At 45.6% G+C, this 20,978-nt stretch overlaps 6 protein-coding genes across 6 annotated transcripts; 3 read left to right on the top strand and 3 right to left on the bottom strand.

Annotated features, from left to right (window-relative positions):
* Positions 1–6,156: 6,156 nt before the first annotated feature.
* On the bottom strand, positions 6,157–7,846 carry LOC9635923 (L-gulonolactone oxidase 3). Its single transcript, XM_024687209.1, has 3 exons — positions 7,363–7,846; positions 7,041–7,281; positions 6,157–6,989 (listed from the first exon to the last, which is right to left on the bottom strand). The coding sequence occupies exons 1-3, from the start codon at positions 7,822–7,824 to the stop codon at positions 6,166–6,168; spliced, it is 1,527 nt and encodes a 508-aa protein (XP_024542977.1). The 5' UTR covers positions 7,825–7,846; the 3' UTR covers positions 6,157–6,165.
* A 559-nt stretch (positions 7,847–8,405) lies between these two features.
* On the top strand, positions 8,406–10,100 carry LOC9635252. The gene is made up of 9 exons (XM_024687233.1): positions 8,406–8,443; positions 8,494–8,753; positions 8,810–8,888; positions 8,939–9,028; positions 9,091–9,152; positions 9,216–9,421; positions 9,473–9,617; positions 9,669–9,772; positions 9,831–10,100. The coding sequence occupies exons 1-6, from the start codon at positions 8,410–8,412 to the stop codon at positions 9,279–9,281; spliced, it is 591 nt and encodes a 196-aa protein (XP_024543001.1). The 5' UTR covers positions 8,406–8,409; the 3' UTR covers positions 9,282–9,421; positions 9,473–9,617; positions 9,669–9,772; positions 9,831–10,100.
* Positions 9,943–12,607, bottom strand: LOC9635922 (D-xylose-proton symporter-like 2). Its single transcript, XM_002982066.2, has 15 exons — positions 12,405–12,607; positions 12,243–12,340; positions 12,107–12,185; positions 11,972–12,031; positions 11,840–11,906; positions 11,646–11,770; positions 11,473–11,574; positions 11,039–11,425; positions 10,919–10,966; positions 10,797–10,859; positions 10,667–10,747; positions 10,510–10,608; positions 10,314–10,451; positions 10,123–10,262; positions 9,943–10,056 (listed from the first exon to the last, which is right to left on the bottom strand). Exons 1-15 carry the CDS (start codon positions 12,540–12,542, stop codon positions 10,050–10,052), a joined length of 1,632 nt encoding a protein of 543 aa, XP_002982112.2. The 5' UTR covers positions 12,543–12,607; the 3' UTR covers positions 9,943–10,049.
* Positions 12,608–12,915: 308 nt separating this feature from the next.
* LOC9635251 (L-gulonolactone oxidase 3) lies at positions 12,916–14,981 on the top strand. The gene is made up of 4 exons (XM_002982175.2): positions 12,916–13,086; positions 13,142–13,708; positions 13,790–14,045; positions 14,096–14,981. Exons 1-4 carry the CDS (start codon positions 12,952–12,954, stop codon positions 14,923–14,925), a joined length of 1,788 nt encoding a protein of 595 aa, XP_002982221.2. The 5' UTR covers positions 12,916–12,951; the 3' UTR covers positions 14,926–14,981.
* Positions 14,982–16,250: 1,269 nt separating this feature from the next.
* LOC9635921 lies at positions 16,251–17,144 on the bottom strand. Its single transcript, XM_024687215.1, has 5 exons — positions 17,069–17,144; positions 16,872–17,017; positions 16,786–16,818; positions 16,600–16,734; positions 16,251–16,544 (listed from the first exon to the last, which is right to left on the bottom strand). Exons 1-5 carry the CDS (start codon positions 17,135–17,137, stop codon positions 16,457–16,459), a joined length of 471 nt encoding a protein of 156 aa, XP_024542983.1. The 5' UTR covers positions 17,138–17,144; the 3' UTR covers positions 16,251–16,456.
* Positions 17,145–17,237: 93 nt separating this feature from the next.
* On the top strand, positions 17,238–19,875 carry LOC9635250 (ADP,ATP carrier protein 2, chloroplastic). Its single transcript, XM_024687123.1, is given in 5 exon segments — positions 17,238–17,272; positions 17,340–17,987; positions 18,044–18,301; positions 18,361–18,855; positions 18,910–19,875. Coding segments are annotated over 4 exon segments (2,349 nt in total). The 5' UTR covers positions 17,238–17,272; positions 17,340–17,357.
* Positions 19,876–20,978: the final 1,103 nt, after the last annotated feature.

Genomic DNA, 20,978 nt, shown 5'->3' with positions numbered 1-20,978 from the left:
TAGTCTTTAGTGAAACGTTGGAGGATCATTTGAAACACTTGGAGCTGGTGTTTCAGAAGTTGCGCGAACACAAACTGTATGCTAAAGAAAGTAAATGCGCTTTTGGACAATTGTGCGTAAACTTTCTCGGACATATAGTTGGTGGTGGCCTGATTGAAGTCGATCTAAAGAAGGTGGAAGCAGTGAAGTCCTGGGAAGTTCCAACCATTGTATCAGATGTTCGATCCTTTCTCGGTTTGGCGGGATACTATCGCAAGTTTGTCCGCAATTTTGCAAGGATTGCTCTTCCATTGACTGAGTTGACGAAGAGTAGTATTCCGTTTCATTGGACACCAGCTTGCCAGCGTGATTTTGCACGGTTGAAGGAGATCTTGACTACGGTTCCTATTCTCAGGATCCCAGATCTTGATAAACCTTTCGAAGTGCATTGTGATGCATCTGGCTATGCTATCGGTGCCGTGTTGCAGCAAGATTGTGACAAAGCGGTTGGTGTTACGCTAAGGCGACATGGTTGTCCCGTTGCGTTCTACTCCAAGAAATTGGATGAAACTCAACGAAGATGGCCAACGCATGAGAAAGGGATGTTTGCTATAGTGTCGGCCATGGAACACTGGAGACACTACTTGGGTGGACACACCAAGGTTTATACAAATAGTAACACTAAGTTACTTTGCTACGCAGCCTAAGCTTACGCCGAAGCAGGCGTTGGCAAGAGAATCTTGCTAGATATGATATCGAAATCATATATAAACCTGGTAAAGACAATATTGTTCCGGATGCATTGAGTCGACAGGCTCAGTTCCGAGCAATATCAGCCATCAGTTCGGACTGGTCGGAGGACATTCGGACTTCATATGGAAATGATCCATTGGCGAAGGCAATCTTATGCCATGCGGGGTTGTTGAAGCAGAGCCCTGGTAGCGAAGCAGCGAAAGTTGCTAGTCGCACTAATGCGAAGCTTCACTTCTCAGTTCGGGATGGGCTTATATTCTATAAGCAAGAAAGATTGTATCTTCCCTCTAAGGATCTGCAGCAGTTATTTCTGCGGGAACATCATGATGTTCCAGCAGCGGGACATGGTGGACAACAAAAGACTCTTGCTTCGTTGAAAAAGGGATTTTTCTGGGCTGGTATGGAAGGTGATGTAGCGGATTATGTCCGTTCCTGCCCTATATGCCAGCAATGTAAGCGTAGAACTGAGAAGCAGGCTGGAAAGTTGCAGTGCATTCTAGCACCGGCATGGCCATTTCAGAGTGTGACACTTGATTTCGTCACTTGCTTGCCGAAATCTAAGGGTTATGATACTTTGATGGTGGTTGTGGATCGGTTGTCGAAGATTGCACACTTCATTCCAACTGTGGGAACAGTGAATGCGAAACAAGTAGCAAAGCTCTTTTTCCATGAAGTAGTGCGGGTTCGTGGTCTTCCTGAAGAGATGATCTCGGATAGGGATTCGAGGTTTACGGGGAAGTTTTAGGGCACACTATTCCAGTTGTTCAGTACCAAGTTGAAGTTTAATACAGCTTATCATCCTCAAACTGATGGGCAGACCGAACGTGTGAATGCTCAAGTTGAGGATTATCTGTGGTACTATGTCACGGCGGACCAACGCGACTGGGTTGAGCATTTGGATACAGCAGAAATATGTTATAACAACACATTTCACAGCGCTATAGGCTGTTCTCCATGGGAGATGCTGCAAGGAAATGCTCGTGGGGTGCCTCAATAGATCGTTGTCCCAAAACCAATGACCGAAGTGTTGGTCCCAGCCGTTGAAACTTATGCGGAACAGCTACGCCAAGGTTGGTCTAGAGCTACTGCGGCAATGGGCAAAGCTCAGGATAGGTATCGACGTGATAAGGATCAGCATCGTCGGGATGTATCCTATCAAGTGGGAGATCAGGTGTGGCTATCTTCCCGAAACTTGAATATTAAGGGTTCTTTGTCTCGGAAGCTCTTGCTGAGATATGTTGGACCCTATCGGGTGTTAAAACATCTTGGTGATGTATCCTATCGGTTGGATCTACCTACGGAGATGTCTAATGTTCATAATGTATTTCATGCCAATCTATTGGCTCCTTACACTATGGATGATGCACGTCAAGGGGAGATTCGTCCTCCACCAGATGTTGTGGACGGTGAACCTGAATACGAAGTTGAAAGCATTCTGGCTTGTCGCCGGAAACGTGGTGGTCGTACAAAGGAATATCTAGTTAAGTGGAAAGGTTACCCGACTTGTGAATCAACTTGGGAACCTCTTAGTAATCTTACCCATGCTCGTGAGCTTGTCACGGAGTATGAGAATAGTAATAAAGCCTAGCTTTTGTAAATCTTGTAATATATCTTGCAAATTAATAAAGTAAAATATTTCTATCACTCAAAGTGTCATTTCTCTCGATCATTTGTACTTGGGTCAGTTTTGGCAGGTTGACTTCGGCACTTCGGTGCATGGGTCCAATCCATAACCGTGGGGATAATTATTATAGACTGATCACAAGTCCCCGCCTCTCTCTCGATGACTCACTTTTGCAAAAGGGGCGTGGTCGTGTAAACAACTTAATCTGCTAGTTTATAATAGTTGTCTAAATCTTCCCGACGGGGTTGATTTCTTGCTCAGGGGAAGTTGGGCCTCTGGCCTTCTCCCTATATCCCTGCGGGCAGGGATGTATCATTCCTTTGTAAGCTGAGTGGTACTCGGAGCAGCAAGGGTGGCTAACTCCGTTGGTCATTTCCTTGTCGGCGACGGCCGGAGGGTGTCTGGGTCTTAACGTCTTTGGACGTAGAGGAGAGGGCGTTCCATAACTCATTTAAGTCGGTGTATTTCCCACATAGTGTGCTTTCCGTTAACTTTCGAAGTTGTTTCCTTGACGGTTTATTAGACTCAGGTATGCATCGACGAGGACGTCAATCTTCCCCAAGGGGGGGAGAGTGTCGCGAATGTGACTTCGGGTATCGAAAGATACTTGTTGGCCAGTCCTTATGGGCACTCTTTCCTTACTGCCACAACGGCAGGAGGTCGGTACTGCTGGTCCCTTTTATCGTCTCCACTCAAGCTAGTTGAGAAACTGGTCATCGCATGTGCACTTGATCAGATGAGCATAAGGACGGAATTCTTACATGCTATTTGTCAAACATACTTGACTTGGTTAGAGAAACTCATTCGCTGACTTGCACTTGCTAGTGTTGGGAACCCTCGTGATATTGAGACTAGTCCCTCAATATTCAATTGATGATAGCTTACCGTGTCTGCCAAACACCCTCGCTATCATGCCCTTAGTGTTGGTCTCATTTCGGTCCCATATGCTATTTATGGAAAGTGTCTAGATTTTCTGATTTGGCATATCTACAGAATGTAGAGATCGTCCTGAACACAATAGTGTTCGTCCCGTGTCCAAATTCGCAATCTAAGGCCATTCCATATTTAGTAAGTTTCGGACTTGTCCCAGATACTAACTCCTGGTACTAAGGGAAGCTTGGGGTGAAAGCCCAAAGCGTGTGTCCCTCAAAGGAGGGGGGCTGTGGGGGGTTCCAAATGTATAGTAGGGATAGTGGTTGGAATGCATGTCCGACCACCTGAGACATTAGTTTGGCTCCCGCTGGGTTGTGTCGCTCCTTGTTCTGCGTCCAGCTTGGGTCTAAGCCCAAGCTCCATGCTGCTCTAGTCGGTAGAGTACCCTCCTCCTCACGTTAGGCCACCGGTATGCCAAAATTGTGCCAGACTCCGTCTGACACCATTTTGCGTGCAGGTGCTGGATACGGGGAGTTGGTGCTCATGGGATTGTACCGGACCCTCGTTTCGTAGTGCAACGGGCTTGGAGTTCGGCTCCAAATTCAGGTGCGCTACAAATATCTTATCTTGTAGTTTTGCATTAAGTGCAGAAGAAAAAACTAGATAAATATGAGATGATTTCTAATGGAGTTACAATAAAAAGAGTTGTATTTGAAAGAAGTTTATTTAGAGGAAGATTTTAAACTTTCTTCTATTTTTCATAAGCAAAGCTACTATGGCATTTAGAAAGTATGATGTAAAATAAAAGTTTGTATATGTCCCAAGCTAGATCATTTTAGAGGATATGATTGTGGACATCATAAATAACATTTAAAAGTGAAAATTTGAAAAATTATAGAGAAAAAATATTTCTTTCCTCCTTCCCATCACAAAATTAAGTTTCAAAGATTTGTTTAAAAAGAAAAATTCTAGCCTCTGATACACTATTGCTTGGGGAATTAATACGAATATTAGATATATATATATATATATATATATATATATATATATATATATATATATATATATATATATATATATATATATATAGACACACACACACACACACACACACATACATACATACATATGTGTTTATATTTTATAAATTTTATAGGTTTGTATAATTTTTTGCCAAACTACAAGTACTTCCCTTTTTGGGAGGTGTACCTCTTCCTAAAAACTATCATCACAAATTGCTTACCATACTCAAAACTATTATAAAAAAATAAACATTTGTAATATATATAATTATTTAAAAACCTTATATAGATATAAAATTATTTAAAATTAGTAAATGTAAAAATAATCTTATAAAATAATTATAAATAAATAAAAATACTAAATATTATGGAGAAAATAATGTTGGCTCTTGTTATGGAGGTGAGCAACAAATAACATGCCCATCATTATTTCCTGCAAGTTTATTAAGTTTAAGTTCCTGTCCTTGAGAATCATGACAAATTAAATTATTTTCTTTCCTTTCTGGATACAAATTACAATATAAAATTTCATAACTACAAAGACCAATTACAAAAATGGATGGATGCCAAGATTTATCAATTTTCTTACAACTTACACTAACACTTAAGTACAAAGGCTCAAGTGTTAGAATTTTACAAGTATTAATCCATCCACCACATGGCTCATCAGATAATATACCAATTGTAAAATTTAATATAACTATAAATAATAAATAATAATTCATGATTATAGATATTAATTTATGATTAGGTATTATTATTTATAATTATTTTTAAATAAAAAATTTAAAATTAAAACTTTAACAGTTGTTATATTTGTTTTACTATGGTGGATATAATAATATCTAGAGAATAAAGTTAGAGAAAATGAAGTACTAATAATACTTTATTGCACTTTAGCACCAGTTGGCTTATTATAGATATACACACACACATAAATAAATAAATAAATATTTATTTATTTATTTGTGTGTGTATACAATTATAAATATCAAATATATCATAAAAATATAATAAAAATAAAAATCCAAACAAGCCAAGTGGTGCTGAAGTGCAATAAAGTGTTATTAGTAAATGTTACATTATAAACCCAACACAATCACTGAAACAACCATAAATCATAAATGAAGAAGCAAAAATCCAAGAAAAAAAGGCTTACATTATTGCTTTGTAATGTGTTAAATGAAATAAACCACTACAATTCCAAAAAGCTATACATATGATTAAGAACACAAGAAATCAATAGAATTGCAACTATAACATGATCCACTTGTTTGTTAAAAGCACTACCATACTCAACACTCTAAGAACCCAAAGAAAAGCTTTGTTCTCACCTTTGCGCTCCAATTGATTGTGTTCACCTTTGTACTAACCTAAATTAATGTGATAGACCACAAATAAGCCACAAGAAATGTGAGGCACTTGCAAGAGCAGTTAAAGCACGGTGGTTTTGACTGCAATTGAAATACACTTCTAAGCCATAAGAAATAAAGTATAATTACAAGAAAGATGGTCACAATTAAGAGATCAGAAATTTGCACTCAATAATATAAAATTGAGAAGGAAAAAAAACATCACTAAATTCATGGTGATGTCATATTGTATGAGATGATGTGATATTAGTTTTGCGTGACAATCTGAAATGTTATGCCCCATCCATACATGGCATATTCTATGAAAAAAATATTATATATACAATCACATTTTGATTGGTTATATAGTGTTGTGTGCATAATATTTTTGCATGCAACTCAAAATGAAAAAACTAAATCCACACATATGTAAATATATAACATATAATAGGCACATATTCATTGCTATGCTAATGGGCTATATAAACCATAACGTTTAAAATATTAATTACTACTCAACAACAAAATTGCTATACTTCTGTTTGATCAGTCCTTGGTGTAATCAAGCATTTTCATATCTGCACACCCTAGCAGCTGTGAAAACTCTCCCTGGCCGACAGTAATAACTTTTTTCTGGTGCGCAGTGCTCATCCCTTGCACAAATGCACAAACCCTCTAATGCACACCCAGCTGCCATTACAGTTCCAAAAGCTTGGATGCCAAGAAGTCGATCGCTCCAGGTGCTGGAGAAGAGCCCATCTGGATCCATCCTCCTCATCGCTCCCACAAATCTCTCCAGCACTGGAGAGCTGCCAGTCCCAAGATTCGAGAAGGTGACCGGTGTGTTTTTCCCCCAGTGAGGAACGCCTCCGTACTTAGAAATGGCCATCTGTTCCACCTCTTGCCACAGGTCCATGTTGAGCCGCGGGACACTCCCATTTCGTGACCGGTAGTACGTAAGCCCCACATCCACCCCGTCGAATGGCTTGCCGAGCAACGCCCGCGATGCGGCCACGTAGCGCAAAAGGACACCAGTGTAGAGGTCGATCCCGCACAAGGCCCCGGCATCTGGGTGGGAATCTCTCAGATGCTTCACGTCCGCGATGAAGGCCGCGATGCTCTGGGCTGGGATTGTGATGCCTGATTCGAGGTAGAAGAGCGCATTCTTGGCGGAATCCCAGCCACAGATGAGCAGCCTCGACGCGGAATCTTGGCAGCCACCGGCGGTCTGGATTTTGTGCTGGAATCCCACCACTGGGTAGCCCGTGAAGAGCCCTAGGCTACGTGTGTTCTTGAGGCCGTAGCCCAGGCTTTGGAGTAGCGATACTTGTGTCTGTGATGCGCTGCACTTGCCAATGGAGGATCGCGTCGCCTCCAGCGTCTCCTCTGTCGGGATCGATAAGCATTAGTTTCAGGAATCCTGGCTAAGGTTCTTACCGAGAGCTCTTTGGGCGACGATGGCAGGCGCCAATGTGGGCTGGAAGCCGATGAAATCATTGACTCCATCGCCGGGTATGTCGACAAGGACGCGATCGTCGATCCGGTAGACGGCCTCTCGCTTGGACGGGTACCAGATCACGTCGCCGAATTCGTGCTCGTTCCCAAACGCCACGATCTTGTCTTCCAGGCCCACGTTGGTGATCAATCGCTTAAACATGGGCTCCAGCTCCAGCGTCACCTATAATGGATAGAATTGATCGATTGCGAAGATGCCAGTGCTAGATCAAGAAGAAAATCGAGAGCTCGAGTGAGAAAAGACCTTTGAGATGACTCCCATCGTTCCAAGTGAGACGATCGCGGCGTAGAAGAGATCGCCATCGCCGGGGGTGAGAGTGACGATCTTCGCAAATTCGTTGTGTGAGGAAGAAGAGGAGAAATTCTTCCCGGACGGTACCACCATGCGAAGCTTGAGGACGTGATCATGGAGAGCTCCTCCTTTGCCACTCCAGGAGCTCCCATGGGATCCAGTGCTGAGGATTCCAGCGACGGAGAGGCCATTCCAATAGGGAGACGCGGCCAGTGCCAGGCCATGCCGCGCGGCCTCGTCGAGCACCGCCTGGAGCTGCGCGCCGCCATCCACTTCCACCGCCTTGGACGCCACGTCCACGGCAATCCCGCGGCTGTAGTTGGCGGTGCTAATGGCGAGGAGGCCAGCGGCGGCGCCATCTCCTGGGCATGCCAGTGGAGGAAGGCTGTGACTAGACTTGGTCACGGCTTTCATCTTGAGCTTGTTCTTGGCTCCATAGCCCACGGCTTCCAGGAGCTCCTCCTCGTTGGATGGATACACGATCTGAGAAACTCTGCAAACCTTTTGGATCGAATCGATCATGAGAAGAATTGTTTTCTCTGGAGAGGTGATGAATCTACCTGTCTGGTGTTCCATGTCCTATACGCATTGGTGATGAAACAATCTCCAGAGTCGTCGCAAAAAGCTGGATCCGGAGGAAACGCGTCCGCCAGCAGCAGCAGCGGGATAGCAAGAGCAAGCGCCAGCAACATTCTCGTTCGTTGTGGAATCTATCTGATGAGCGCGAAGAACATCTATAGAGTTTTCGAAAGTGCTCTGCTGCTCCAAGCCGCGAGAAGAGGTTGAAAACTAATAGGAAATAGCATGATTGATGCTTAAAGTCAAAGGTTATCAAAGCGGAGGAGATCTCACCAAGCAGGAAAATGGAGTTCACACCGCGTGGATCATCGGATCATGTTGGCTCAATCTAATTTAATATCCCACGTTATTAGACAGTTTATGTGGCAACAAAACATGTCAAATAATAGCCTCTTCTAGGGTTTAGGGTTCTTGGGCGCAATGCTGGCAAGCGCTCGAGGCGGGCGCGGCAATGGTATGTAGCGCTGCGCTAGGTCTTCACGGGAGAATGACTATTTTTTGTAGCTAGTCGCGCTTCCGCCTTTCATCCAAAAGTGAAGCTCCGACCTCGTAGAGAGTGCGAAATCAAAACGCCAGCTCAAGAGGAGAGAGTGCCCGAGAAGAAAGATCCAGAAATCCCTCTCGAAACTTTGAGCGAGGTGGAATTGGATGCAATAGTCGATCATCAGTGCGAAGAACCTCTATCTCTGCAAGAAGCACCAAGTGACTCTGTGCCAACTTTGGCACCGCCGGCTCCAGTGCCAGATCTGGTTATGCCCTCATCGGTACGTCTTCTTCTTCTTGTTTCTTGTTTTACTTTTCCTCTCCTCTTGTGTTTTAGCGCACTGAAACTTGTACCAGCGAGTGTTCAAAGGCAAAGAGAAACAAGCGGTCGGTTTCACGCAAGAAACAAGAGCCAGGTAGAAAACTCTTACGTTTCCTTTTGACGTGGTTTTGATTGTACATCCAGCTGTGAGTATCGACTTGCCGACATTAATCAAAGAGGCGTTCTTGAGAGATTTCATCAAAATCACCGAGGCAAAGGAAGAGGATGAAGAAAGTAAGACACTTTGTAGCTCTAGTTTCTGAAAACTTTCTTACTGTGATCTTGGTTCTGTTCAGGAGAAAAAGGAAAAAGTTCAAAAGCCGGAAGAGAGTATTCCTGTCACGAGAATACAGAAGGAGTAAGTAGCTGAGACATAAGATGCTCTTGTGTATCGATAAGATTGTTTTCTTGGATTGTACAGAGTAAACGTTGCTCCACAAGTGAGGATCATCAATGGGAGCATTGCCATCGAATCCCAAAAGTTTGACGATAGATGCCAGGGCCTTGAATGAGGAGGACCCTGCGACTTACAGGCGCATAGACGAAACGCACAGGAAGGTGAACTACCGAAGCAGCACCGCAGCCAACGAGAGATGGAGGCCTGAAGAGACGGAACTCTACTAAAAGGTAAGGAGCCTCCGAGGTTTTTCCTTTCTTATCAAGTTATTTTTCTTGCAGGCTGTTGAGCAGTTTGGGACTGATTTTGATCTCATCCAGCGGCTAATACCTGGCAAGTCACGCAGACAGATCAACAACAAGTACAGCAGAGATGGACGTCAAAATCCGCGGCGTTTATCGCAAGTCAGCCTCTAACAAGACAGAGGTGAATCTGTTTTAGCTCGTTGCATTCTTCGACTGAGTTTTTCGTTTGCAGATTTGGAGTACGAGAACCTTTTGGAAGATGTTCTGCAAGATATTGCTGCTGCTGCTGAAAAAGAGGACGAGTTTGCCTTTACGTGGGATGGCAACAGGAACAAGGTGGGATAACTTTGCAGTCAAGTTTTTGGATTGAATCGATGCGTGTGATGTGTGCCAGGGAGAAGAGAGTGTTGCTGATCCAGCAGCACCAAACTTGGAGCACGGTGAAAACGAAGAGCATGAAGATCACGTACACGAGCTCCAAGAAAACAAACGCGAAAAATTCAAGGTCACCCCATATCTCTTTTCTAGTTTTTTGGGATTAGTTTTTGGAGGAAGGTTTAGCGATGGAAGAATAAATATCTGTCTCAAAGGATCACTGCACAGAGCTTCTTGTTTACAAGCTTCCCATCAAAACAAAAGATGGAAAAGTTAGATTTTATACTTTCAGATGACATTCTATCACTCACTGCTTACTCGCGAAGAGCTGCTGTTCTATCTCTTCCAGGCTTAGTCCCTTTGTCTCTGGGACCGTGGAAACAATGAAGACGAGCGCCACGATTCCAATCACTCCAAATCCCACGAAAGTCAGAGGCGCTCCCAAAAGTTCCTGCGTGGTTTGATTGATTGGTTATTTGTTTCGAGAAAGAATACTCTTTACCTGTAGTGGTGAGTATGCCAGTGCGACTAAAGCATTGGCTGCGAAGTTGACAAGAGTCGAGATGCTGAGAGCTCGACCCCGTGTTCTAAGTGGGAAAATTTCCGAGATCATGAGCCATGAAATCGGGCCAAATGATATCTGTTTGCTCCAAGAAGTTAGATGAAGCACATGATCACAAGATGCACAGGGGATTTACCTGGTAGCAACCAACGTAGAGAAGCAACGCAATGACTGCGAGAAACGAGAGGCCCTTTCCGAAGACAAAGAAAGACGCCAGCATGAACAAGCTCACAACCTGCGGGATTTTCGTGTTAGATCTTCACGGAGAGGTAGAGAAAAGCGAGAAACTTTACAATGCCGCTGACACCACCGATTAGTAGAGGCCTTCGTCCGAGTTTATCAACGTTGAAAACCGCAACTCCAGTCATAATAAGCTGTTACAATTCGAAGTTTTTCGGCAAAAGTTATAAGAGAAAAACAAACCTTGAAAACACCCAGTAGAACCGAGACTCGTGTTGCATCCGTTGCAGCAGCAAATCCAGCACTCTGGATCGAAGTTTCACTCAGAAAACGAAAAAGAAACTAAAGGACATGCTGCCACTCACCTGGAGGATCGTGGCTGCATAGTATAGGACGCTTGGCTGGCCAGTCACCTGAAAGAAACATCCCAGAGAAACCAGAACAAAATATGAAACTTTGCTCGAGCATGAACAAAGAAAACAAACCTGTTGGAAAAAGACCAAGCCGGTTCCAATCGTCAAAGTTTTCAAGTTGCCTCCTCGGAACAACTCCCAGACGCTTTGCTGCGCGCTCTCAGATTCCCTGCTCAAGCTCTCCAGCGACTTGACAGTTTCATCCACTTGCAAATCCACAGCCTCTTGGGTGATGTTGCTTGATCCCCCTCCAAGCCTCTTGAAAGCCTCGCAAGCCTGTCGCGTGAGCTCGCTCATGTCACCTTTGCCTTGCACCGCTCGCAAGAGTAGCCATCGCGGCGAGGGTGGCAGCCACCACATCCCAATTCCCATGATGATCGCGATCGGTGCCGCGAATGCGTACATCCATCGCCAGCCTCCGACAGTGGAGATTTCTACGCTGCCGGCTAGATATCCAAGCTGCAAAAAGTGGCTTAAAACACGAAAGAAGGTGGTGGCTTGCTTACCAAAATGCCAAGAACTATGAAGGCTTCCTTCAGAGATACAAGTGTCCCTCGTACTTTAGATGGTGATGTTTCGGAGATGTACATTGGTGCTCCATGCATTGCCTGCGTGAGAGAAAAGAAAGATGAATAAACTTCTCAGGACATTTCGAGAAAACTTGTGTTTGTTTGCCTACCAGTCCAATGCCAAATCCAAAAGCCAGCCTTCCAGCGAGAATGACAGGAAAGTTTGGAGCTAGACCTGTGACTAGTGATCCAATGCAGTATATAGCAGCAGCGGAGATAAGCTCCTTTCGTCGTCCTTCACAAACCAAAACGAAAAAAGGAAAACAGTTGAATGGAATTGAGAGGAAAACAGGCATGAACATACCAAGCCTATCTGCGACATTGTATGCTAGAATGGATCCCAGCAAAGCTCCATAGAGTGAACCACTCACCTGGAAAAAGAAAAAAGGTTTCCTTGCCAAGAAAAAAGAAAAAAGAAAAAACTTGACAAACTTACCACTAGCCCCGTTTGAATCGACGTAAGCTGGTACCAATCTGTGCCACTCAGCTCTGGAGACTGCAAGAAATCAAGCAATTCCGAAGATAATTTAGACTCGTTTTTCCTTCTCCACAAAGGCAAAAGGGAACTTACCGTCAAAGATATGGAAGCTCCAGAGGTTGCTCCAATATCATAGCCAAACAAGAGCCCACCCAGAGCTGGAAACAAAAATCTAGCATCCAAAAGATACATGGACTTCACATTTTAATCCACAGACAGGTGGACTTACGGAAGTGTGACAGCTCTCCAGTTGGTCTCCTTGAATCGATCTGGCGGAGCATCGCCATCGACTAGCGGCTGCTCCATATCCATGGAATTGCGAGTAGTCTACAAGGTTCTCCTCTTTCAATCTCTAGAAAACCAAGCTTGAAGCAAAAAAAGAGAACTTTACCTGGTTTCTGGATTTGAGGAGGGATGATCTCCAAGACGCCACGAGAGAGGGCGGCGGTGGCGCGACACGAGTGCTGCCGTTGGACAGCGACAGTGGCTTGAGCAGCAAGAGTCTGGGCGGGGGCGAGAAAGCAGCCATTCACTTGCCTTTACTTCTAGCAGTGGACTTAGTTGCCATTGCTGACCTATGAAACCATTATTTTAAGCCGAGAATCCATCTGTTCTTCTTGGATTTCCTAGCCATTTTCAATCTTTTGGAGGTATGGATGGAGGCTCTGTTTGAGATTGATGGAAGCCATAGCCATTCTCCACTGTATTTGTCTCTTTGAGTTGGACATGACGTTTAAAGGTGGTGAGCTCCAAATCCAAAGAGAAAGCATGAAGTTCCAGTGATTGCAACGAGCTTTCAAGATGATGAGTGGACCACTCCCTCTCTCTCTTCTCGCTTGGACTACACTGCAAAAGGACCCGCTTTTCTAAAGTTCTTTCACTGTTCTACAGATGTTCTTTGCGCTCTCGTTCAGTCATTTGGATCGATTCCGCGGAGAATGAGAATGTTGCTCCCCCTTGTTCTTGCTACGCTGCTGCTGCTGGCTGACGCGTTTCCTCCGGATCCAGTATTTTGCGACGCCTCTGGAGATTGTTTCATCACCAATTCGTATGGGACATGGAACACCAGACAGGTAAATTCATCGCTTCTCCAAAAAAACCACTCTCATGATCGATTCGATCCAAAAGGTTTGCAAGGTTTCCCAGATCGTGTATCCATCCAACGAGGAGGAGCTCCTGGAAGCAGTGAGCTATGGAGCCAAGAACAAGCTCAAGATGAAAGCCGTGACCAAGTTTAGTCACAGCATTCCTCCGCTGGCATGCCCAGGAGATGGCGATGGTGGCGGTCATAGCGGCGCCGCTGGCCTCCTCGCCATTAGCACCGCCGACTACAGCCGCGGGATTGCCGTGGACGTGAATTCCAAGGCCGTGGAAGTGGATGGTGGCGCGCAGCTCCAGGCGGTGCTCGACGAGGCCGCGCGGCACGGCCTGGCACTGGCCGCGTCTCCCTACTGGAATGGCCTCTCCGTCGCTGGGATCCTCAGCACTGGATCCCATGGGAGCTCCTGGCGTGGCAAAGGAGGAGCTCTCCACGATCACGTCCTCAAACTTCGCATGGTGGTACCGTCCGGGAAGAATTCCTCCTCCTCTTCCTCACACAAAGAGTTTGCGAAGATCGTCACTCTCACCCCCGGCGATGGCGATCTCTTCTATGCCGCGATCGTCTCACTTGGAACGATGGGAGTCATCTCAAAGGTCTTTTCTCACTCGAGCTCTCGGTTTTCTTCTAGATCTGGCAGTGGCATCTTCGCGATCGATCAATTCTATCCATTATAGGTGACGCTGGAGCTGGAGCCCATGTTTAAGCGATCGATCACCAACATGAGAACCTCCGACGCGGGGCTGGAAGACAAGATCGTGGCATTTGGGAACGAGCACGAATTCGGCGACGTGACCTGGTACCCATCCAAGCGAGAGGCCGTCTACCGGATCGACGATCGCGTTCCCGCCAACACGCCCGGCAATGGAATCAACGAATTCGTTGGCTTTCAGCCCACATTGGCGCTTGCCATCGTCGCCCAAAGAGCTCTCGGTAAGAATCCTAGCCAAGAACCCACGCTAATGCTCCATCGATCCGGACAGAGGAGACGCTGGAGGCGAAGCGATCGTCCAATGGCAAGTGCATCGCGTCACAGGCACAGGTATCGCTGCTCGAAAGCCTGGGCTACGGCCTCAAGAACACACATGGCCTGCGGCTCTTCACGGGCTACCCAGTGGTGGGATTCCAGCACAAAATCCAAACCGCCGGTGGCTGCCAGGAATCCACATCGCGGCTGCTTATCTGTGGCTGGGATTCCGCCAAGCATGCGCTCTTCTACCTCGAATCCGGCATCACAATCCCAGCCCAGAGCATCGCGGCCTTCATCGCGGACGTGAAGCATCTGAGAGATTCCCACCCAGATGCCGGGGCGTTGTGTGGGATCGACCTCTACACCGGCGTCCTCTTGCGCTACGTGGCCGCATCCCGGGCGTTGCTCGGCAAGCCATTCGACGGAGTGGATCTGGGGTTTACGTACTACCGGTCACGAAATGGGAGCATGCCGCGGCTCAACATGGACGTGTGGCAAGAGGTGGAACAAATGGCCATTTCTAAGTACGGAGGCGTTCCTCACTGGGGGAAAAACACACCGGTCACCTTCTCGAATCCTGGGACTGGCAGATCTCTAAGGCTCGAGAGATTTGTGAAAGAGATGAGGAATATGGATCCCAGTGGACTCTTCTCCACCCGCTGGAGCGATCGCATTCTCGGGATCAAAGCTATGGAGGAGCAGAAAAATCCTGGGTGTGCATTGGAGGGTCTGTGCATTTGCTCGAGAGACGAGCATTGCGCACCGGAGAAGAGTTACCACTGTCGGCCAGGGAGAGTTTTCACAGCTGCAAGGGTGTGTAGATATGAAAATGAGGGTTCTTGATTAAAAAAACTAAAAACACATATATTAATACCTCAGCAAATGCAAAACGGGATTCTATCCTGACAATTTAGTGGAGTAAAAACTAACAGTTCATCATGACCAGAATGTTCCACCCTCACCGCCATTGATCCATCTTTAAGGAGAACCACACTTCCATTGTAGTTATCAGAGAAGCATAACTCCCATATACTTCGAATAGCTTCAAGAAAATCAGAAAGCGAGCGTGCATGGAATGTGTTAATGACTAGAACCACAACCAGGGGCCCAACCCTAGCTGTGTAAGTGCCAGTTTTGTATCCATTTTGAGAAAATCTACCCCAAGCTGCTGCTGCGCAGTTGCAATAGTCGGTTGCCTCCGTTTTTACTTTAAAATCTTCCAAACAGTGCTGAAATGACCCTGCTGAATAAGTATTTCCTCCTTGCATAAGCATGAAGAGAACTAGAATCGTTTTAAAATTCATTACAAAAGATATCTGAAATGTTATCAATCTCTGCAATACGCACTTTTTCTGTGTACGACAAACCTCTTTTATAATCCTTATAGTTATAAATTAAAAGTCATACTAGAGTCATCTGTATGACGGTAAAACATATGGCCTCAGATTGGCGGGAATGCATTTCGAACGTTTGGTTTTGGAGCGAGGCTCGCCCATGCATGGCGAAGGATTTACCACAGTAGCGTATTGTGATCCAAGTCAGAATTCACAGTTTCTATAAGATCTAAATGGCTCTAGTTTATAATGGTTGCATTTTGGATGATCCTTCATTGCTCGACCCTCAAGCTACTTGCCAATTAACGATTAGTACCACAAGGAAAGTTCCTAGAGCTCTCCTGACTTTTCTTTTTACATTTTTGTTTTTTCAAACTGATACAGTCCTAAAGAAAATATGCTGCTGCTACTTCTATACCAGAAAGTAAATTAGATCAAGCACAAGGAGAACAGGCTTTCTTATAAAGAGTGTTTTTGGGAAATTGAGCTTAAAAGATCCTGGTTGCTATGAAAAAAAAAAAAAATCCGATGGTCCAAATAAATGCACTCTGATATGAACTAGCCTGAAAACCAAGTCATATTGGGTTAGGGCGTAAGGGATATTGTTCATAAACTTATATTTTGGAGGGATATTATAAAATCTTCTCATGTCCAGGATATGCATTATAAGAGTTTGCTCGAGAAACGCATCGTCACTCACGAGCGAGTCAAAGAACTTGAAGTAATCAAGGCATTTGAGTTGAAAATGCGTCTCGGTATCGGGAAGAAAATTATAAAATATCAAGAGAATGCGAGAATAAGATTCGGAGTATATCCTGTTGGCCGATGAGAGACTTAATGGAATAGTTCTTTGTCCTGTTTAAATTTCAAGGAGACATTTCATAATCTTTGCATTGTTTCTAGATCTCATCTACTTCGAACAAGTTTGTCCACCACGACCTGCTAATCATTTTTTAAGATCAAACATACCATGAAGCAGGATTGCTCTCCACACTATTTCAGCTCCCAGTGTCTGCCATAAACAGGTTTCAGTACGATGTTTACCCGGGGTAAGACATCGCCGTGCAGAGTGCTTGGATGAGCACGCCTTCGTAGCCATTTTCCCTGGCCCTTTGGAACTCACTTTCCCTGGCTCACCATGTTAAGAAAGGATCTAAAAATTGAAACAAGAGATGAGTCTTACAGGGCAGAAGCTGTATCCAATTCCTTCACATCGATGCCGAGAATGGGCGAAGATTGACGAGTTAAGAGTCGCAAGATAAGGCCAAAAAGCCTCTCTTGGTTGTTTGTAGATATCGCAAGGTCAACCTCCTCCTTCCTACAGACGGATATGAAGCACGACAGCAAAGCAAAAAACGAAAGTACTTACATTCCCGAGAGAAAGCCAAGTTTACGAATCAGTCTGCAAGAGAAACTGTCAAGGAAGAAAGCAAAAGAAAGAAAGGAAACACATACTCGGCATCATCCAGTTTCTTGTTTGGATCCTTTGGATCCCAATAAGCCATTAACCTTTGCCTCGATTGCTCCATCTTGTCCGCGATTAGGTTTACGAGGCAGTAGTCTGGGATCAATTTGGTCCTGGGAAACAACTCTTTACTCTCCTGTCCAAGATTTCAATCAGAGCCCAGTAAGAAGATAGTCAAGACCATTACCTTGACAAAGGCTTCCGCTCTACTGAGCTTGCGTTGCCACTCCCGGACCTCCTCCAAATCTATCGCCATCTTGCCCTAAAACAAAACCCTTCAAAAGTTGAGCTTTCCCCCCAAATTTTAAAGGGCCCCAAAACCCTGAGATAGTTTTAGGTCGAGGAGCATCGTCGCTGCCGGCGTGCCGGATGTAGATCCCGCATTCTCACGGTAATGCGATCGGATGGATCGATCTTGCTATGGATTCGTGAGCTGATGGCTCCTTTGCTCGATCCAGGTCGAAATATCACTCGCGATGCTGTCGTCGTCGTCCCCACCGCGCGGCGCCGCGCTGTATTCTTGCAAGAATGAGGCCTCTCCTTCGATCCGATGCTCTCCCAGGGTTACAGTCACGTCGTCGAGCGCCAAATCCATCCTCCACAGCTCAGGATCGCATGCTTCATCCGAGAAATCTGGGGTCCGGAAGGCGGAGGCATCGGTGCCCCGGGGGGAGAGGAAGAAGATTATAGCTCTGTGCCTGATGTTCTTCTGCATCCTCTTCGCCTATGGCGTCCTGCGAGACACCAAGGACGCTTTGGTGGTGGCGGCCAAGGGAAGCAACGCCGAGATCATCCCTTTCCTCAAGACCTGGGTGAATCTCCCCGTGGCTATCGGCTTCACGGTCGTCTACACCAAGCTCTCCAACGTTTTGTCCAGGGAAGCTCTCTTCTACGCTTGCGTCCTTTCATTTGTCGGGATTTTCGGGAGTTTTGCCTTCGTCCTATATCCTTTACGAGGCATTCTCCACACGACTGCTCTCGCGGACGATCTTCTCTCGGGGCCGATTGCTCTCTTTCGCAACTGGGCGTTCGTGCTTTTCTACGTCATGGCCGAGTTATGGGGAAGCGTCGTTGTATCAGTCCTCTTCTGGGGATTCGCGAACCAGGTAAGACGCCGTTTGTTTCTTCTCTGTCCTGATTTGTTTTCTTTCTTCGTTTCCAGATCACCTCTCTGGATGAAGCAAAGCGGTTTTATCCCTTGTTCGGGTTGGCAGCCAACGTAGCGCTTGTTTTCGCAGAACGAACTGTCAAGTTCTTTGCTGAGTTACGAGGACGCCTTGGACCCGACATTGATGGTTGGGGGTTCTCTCTCAAGGGAATGATGAGCATCGTTGTGATGCTTGGCTTCACCATATGTACCATATACTGGTGGATGAACGCTTATGTTGTTAACGATCGCAATCTTCCTAGGAAGAAAAAGGTAAGGCAGTTTCAAAGTTCTGTAGGGAGCATTTTGCTAATGCTGGACCATTCTAGCAGATCAAGGCTACAACGAGCGTGGGTGAGAGTGTAAAGCTGTTGGTCAAGTCGAGATATATCCTGGATCTTGCAACACTCGTCATTGCCTACGAAATTAGTATCAACCTCAGCGAATCTCACGTGGGATAGTGAGGTGGTTATGATAGTTATATCGCTTATACTCTATTACCACAGCTTCCAAACTCAACATTCCTGGAAGATTTTTCGACCTGGATTGGAATCATGAGTTTAAGTATGACGTTGCTGAGCAGGCTAATCTTCAACAATTTCGGATGGGGTGTTTTGGCTGCTATTATATCAATCGTGATACCTGGAATCACCTTTTTATCGCTGGCGTTATCCAATGGTTCAGAAACTCCATTCGTCAGAGGTATTGGAGTGACAGTAGCTGTTTACGTTGGGATTGTGCAACATATAGTCAAGAAAAACGCAAAGTACAGCCTCTTTGATCCTTGCAAAGAAATGACTCACATCCCTCTTGACGAAGATACAAAGGTAACTTGGTCCTAATTGTCTGGATAATATTTGTGTTTCTATTTCCATTTTCAGGTGAAAAGCAAAGCTATCGTTGACATTATTTGCAATCCATTGGGAGCTGCCCTGGTCTTGATGTTAGGACCACTTTCAACTCCCTACGTTTGCATGGTGCTGTTGGTTATCATGTTAGCTTGGTTGAGAGCTGCTCGATCACTTGACAAGCAATTTCGGATGGTCCCCGTGGCTGTATATTGCTCCAAGGTAAGAACTGCTTCTTCTGCGAAGTTTATTTATTTATTTTTTTCCGGACAGGAACGTTCTTCTACTGCACTTGAAGTGGGAAAAAGTGTTTTTGTATGCGCCGACCGACTTGTTGTCACTGAAAACAACCGTCCGGCTGGGGGGTTTGTGAAGCTCTGCTGGGTCGGACCCAAGACTATCGCTGCTTCTTCAGGCGACTTTATGCAGATATCATGTTCGTATGATGAGGCTCTTGGGCTGTTTCGAGAAGTATATGGGTCTATCGACGAGGCCGAGGCAGTTCTTGGAACATCGATGGGAAAAGCTCTTGCAAAATCAGATGAAGATCCAGAAAATTTTAGAGTGCAGACGATCGTCATGGGGCCCCTGGGAATCAGGTGCATAACAGGGTTTGGATCCAACAAGGGGATGAAATTGATAAAGGGACCTGTTGAACCTACTCTAGTGTACGCTGGGTGTGGAGGAGAGGCAGCAGCATGGCACCTGGCTCGTTCTCGGAATAAACTCAAGGCAGAGATTCGTTCGACAGGCGATTACATCGAAGTGGTCAAGCTCCTCATAGAAAGCATCATTGCCTCTGGAAAGGGTCACCCAGAAGTAGGGGGAGGTTGCGACGTTTTCAGTTTCTGTGACGGTATCTCTCAATCTACAGCTGCCGAAGTCCAAGAAGAACTTCAACCGCTAGCGAAACAAATTCGGTGCTTTGATCTTCCCGGCTGTGGGTTTTCCGTGGGCAACATGGAGCTAGATGAAGAAGTCATCTACACGAGCTATTGAATGTGCTGCAGAAACCGTGGGCTGAAAATCATCCTAGCGATCCTACTCCAAGCTCGAGTGAAGCAGAAACCGAGGAAGAAATACGTCCTGTTTTTGTGAAGGCATCCGAGCGTCGCAAGGTAATTTGTGGTGTTCTTTCCCTTCTTTATGCAACAGGATTGGTTTGTTTTTATGATGGAACAGGTAGCTCTTGAGAAAAAATCGATGTTCTAAATTTCTTGCCTTTTTGGTTCCCATTTTCAATCAAGGTGAGTCTTGAATTTCTCTCAGTTCAATAACTGATATGTAAATACAGGGAAAGCGTTTTTACCCTTTGAGACGACTGCTTGTTACACTTCGTACAAGTCTTGAACGCTCGTCTTCATCTTTTTGCTGCCCCGGGGCCTCTCGATCGGCTTGTCCATCTTCTTGTCATACTGGGCACGAAACTCGTTATTCGAGCTCCACCTGAAAGAAGCATGGTAAGAAAACAAAAGAAACGAAAAGGAGAAAAACTAAAACTTACGGTGCGTCCCATCGGCTTGTGTCCTCGTTGACGAGATGCGTCCACTTGACGCGGCCACGCCGGCCAAAACCCTTGACTTGCATCACCTTGGGCAATAACTTCTTATCCAGCTTGTCCTCACCAGTCGGCTCTGAAAAGTCCCTCTTGTAGATCGGCTCATTGTCCGACTGGAAGAAAGGTCCCTTCTTGTAGTCCCTTTGCAAAAACTTCCTCTTTGGAGCTGGGCTACTCTCACTCTTCGCCATGGTTGCACCCTAATCCTTGATAGGGATATTTAAGGATCCATGCCCTTTTCCCTGGAAGTGCCACGTCAGCAGAAAAATAGAAGAATATAATATATTCAAATTTTTGCGGAATATTCGGAGCCGTAAAAGAGGGAGAATGTCCGGCAAGCAGCGCTTCCAGTTCCAGGGCGGAATCCAGTTCTACAAGTTGCGGGGCCAGCACATCCTCAAGAATCCTCTCATTGTCCAGTCGATCGTGCAGCATTGTCCTGGAGATTGGGCCGGGAACTGGAAATCTCACCGTCAAGCTGCTCGAGGTCGCCAAGAGGTGCTGCAGAGGCGCGTCCAAAGCACTTCCAAGCAAATCGTGTGTC

Source organism: Selaginella moellendorffii, unplaced genomic scaffold, assembly GCF_000143415.4.
Source record: "Selaginella moellendorffii unplaced genomic scaffold, v1.0 SELMOscaffold_52, whole genome shotgun sequence".
Lineage (NCBI taxonomy): Eukaryota > Viridiplantae > Streptophyta > Lycopodiopsida > Selaginellales > Selaginellaceae > Selaginella > Selaginella moellendorffii.
The sequence above is the reverse complement of the archived record's forward strand: the minus strand, read 5'-3'. Positions and strand labels throughout refer to the sequence as shown.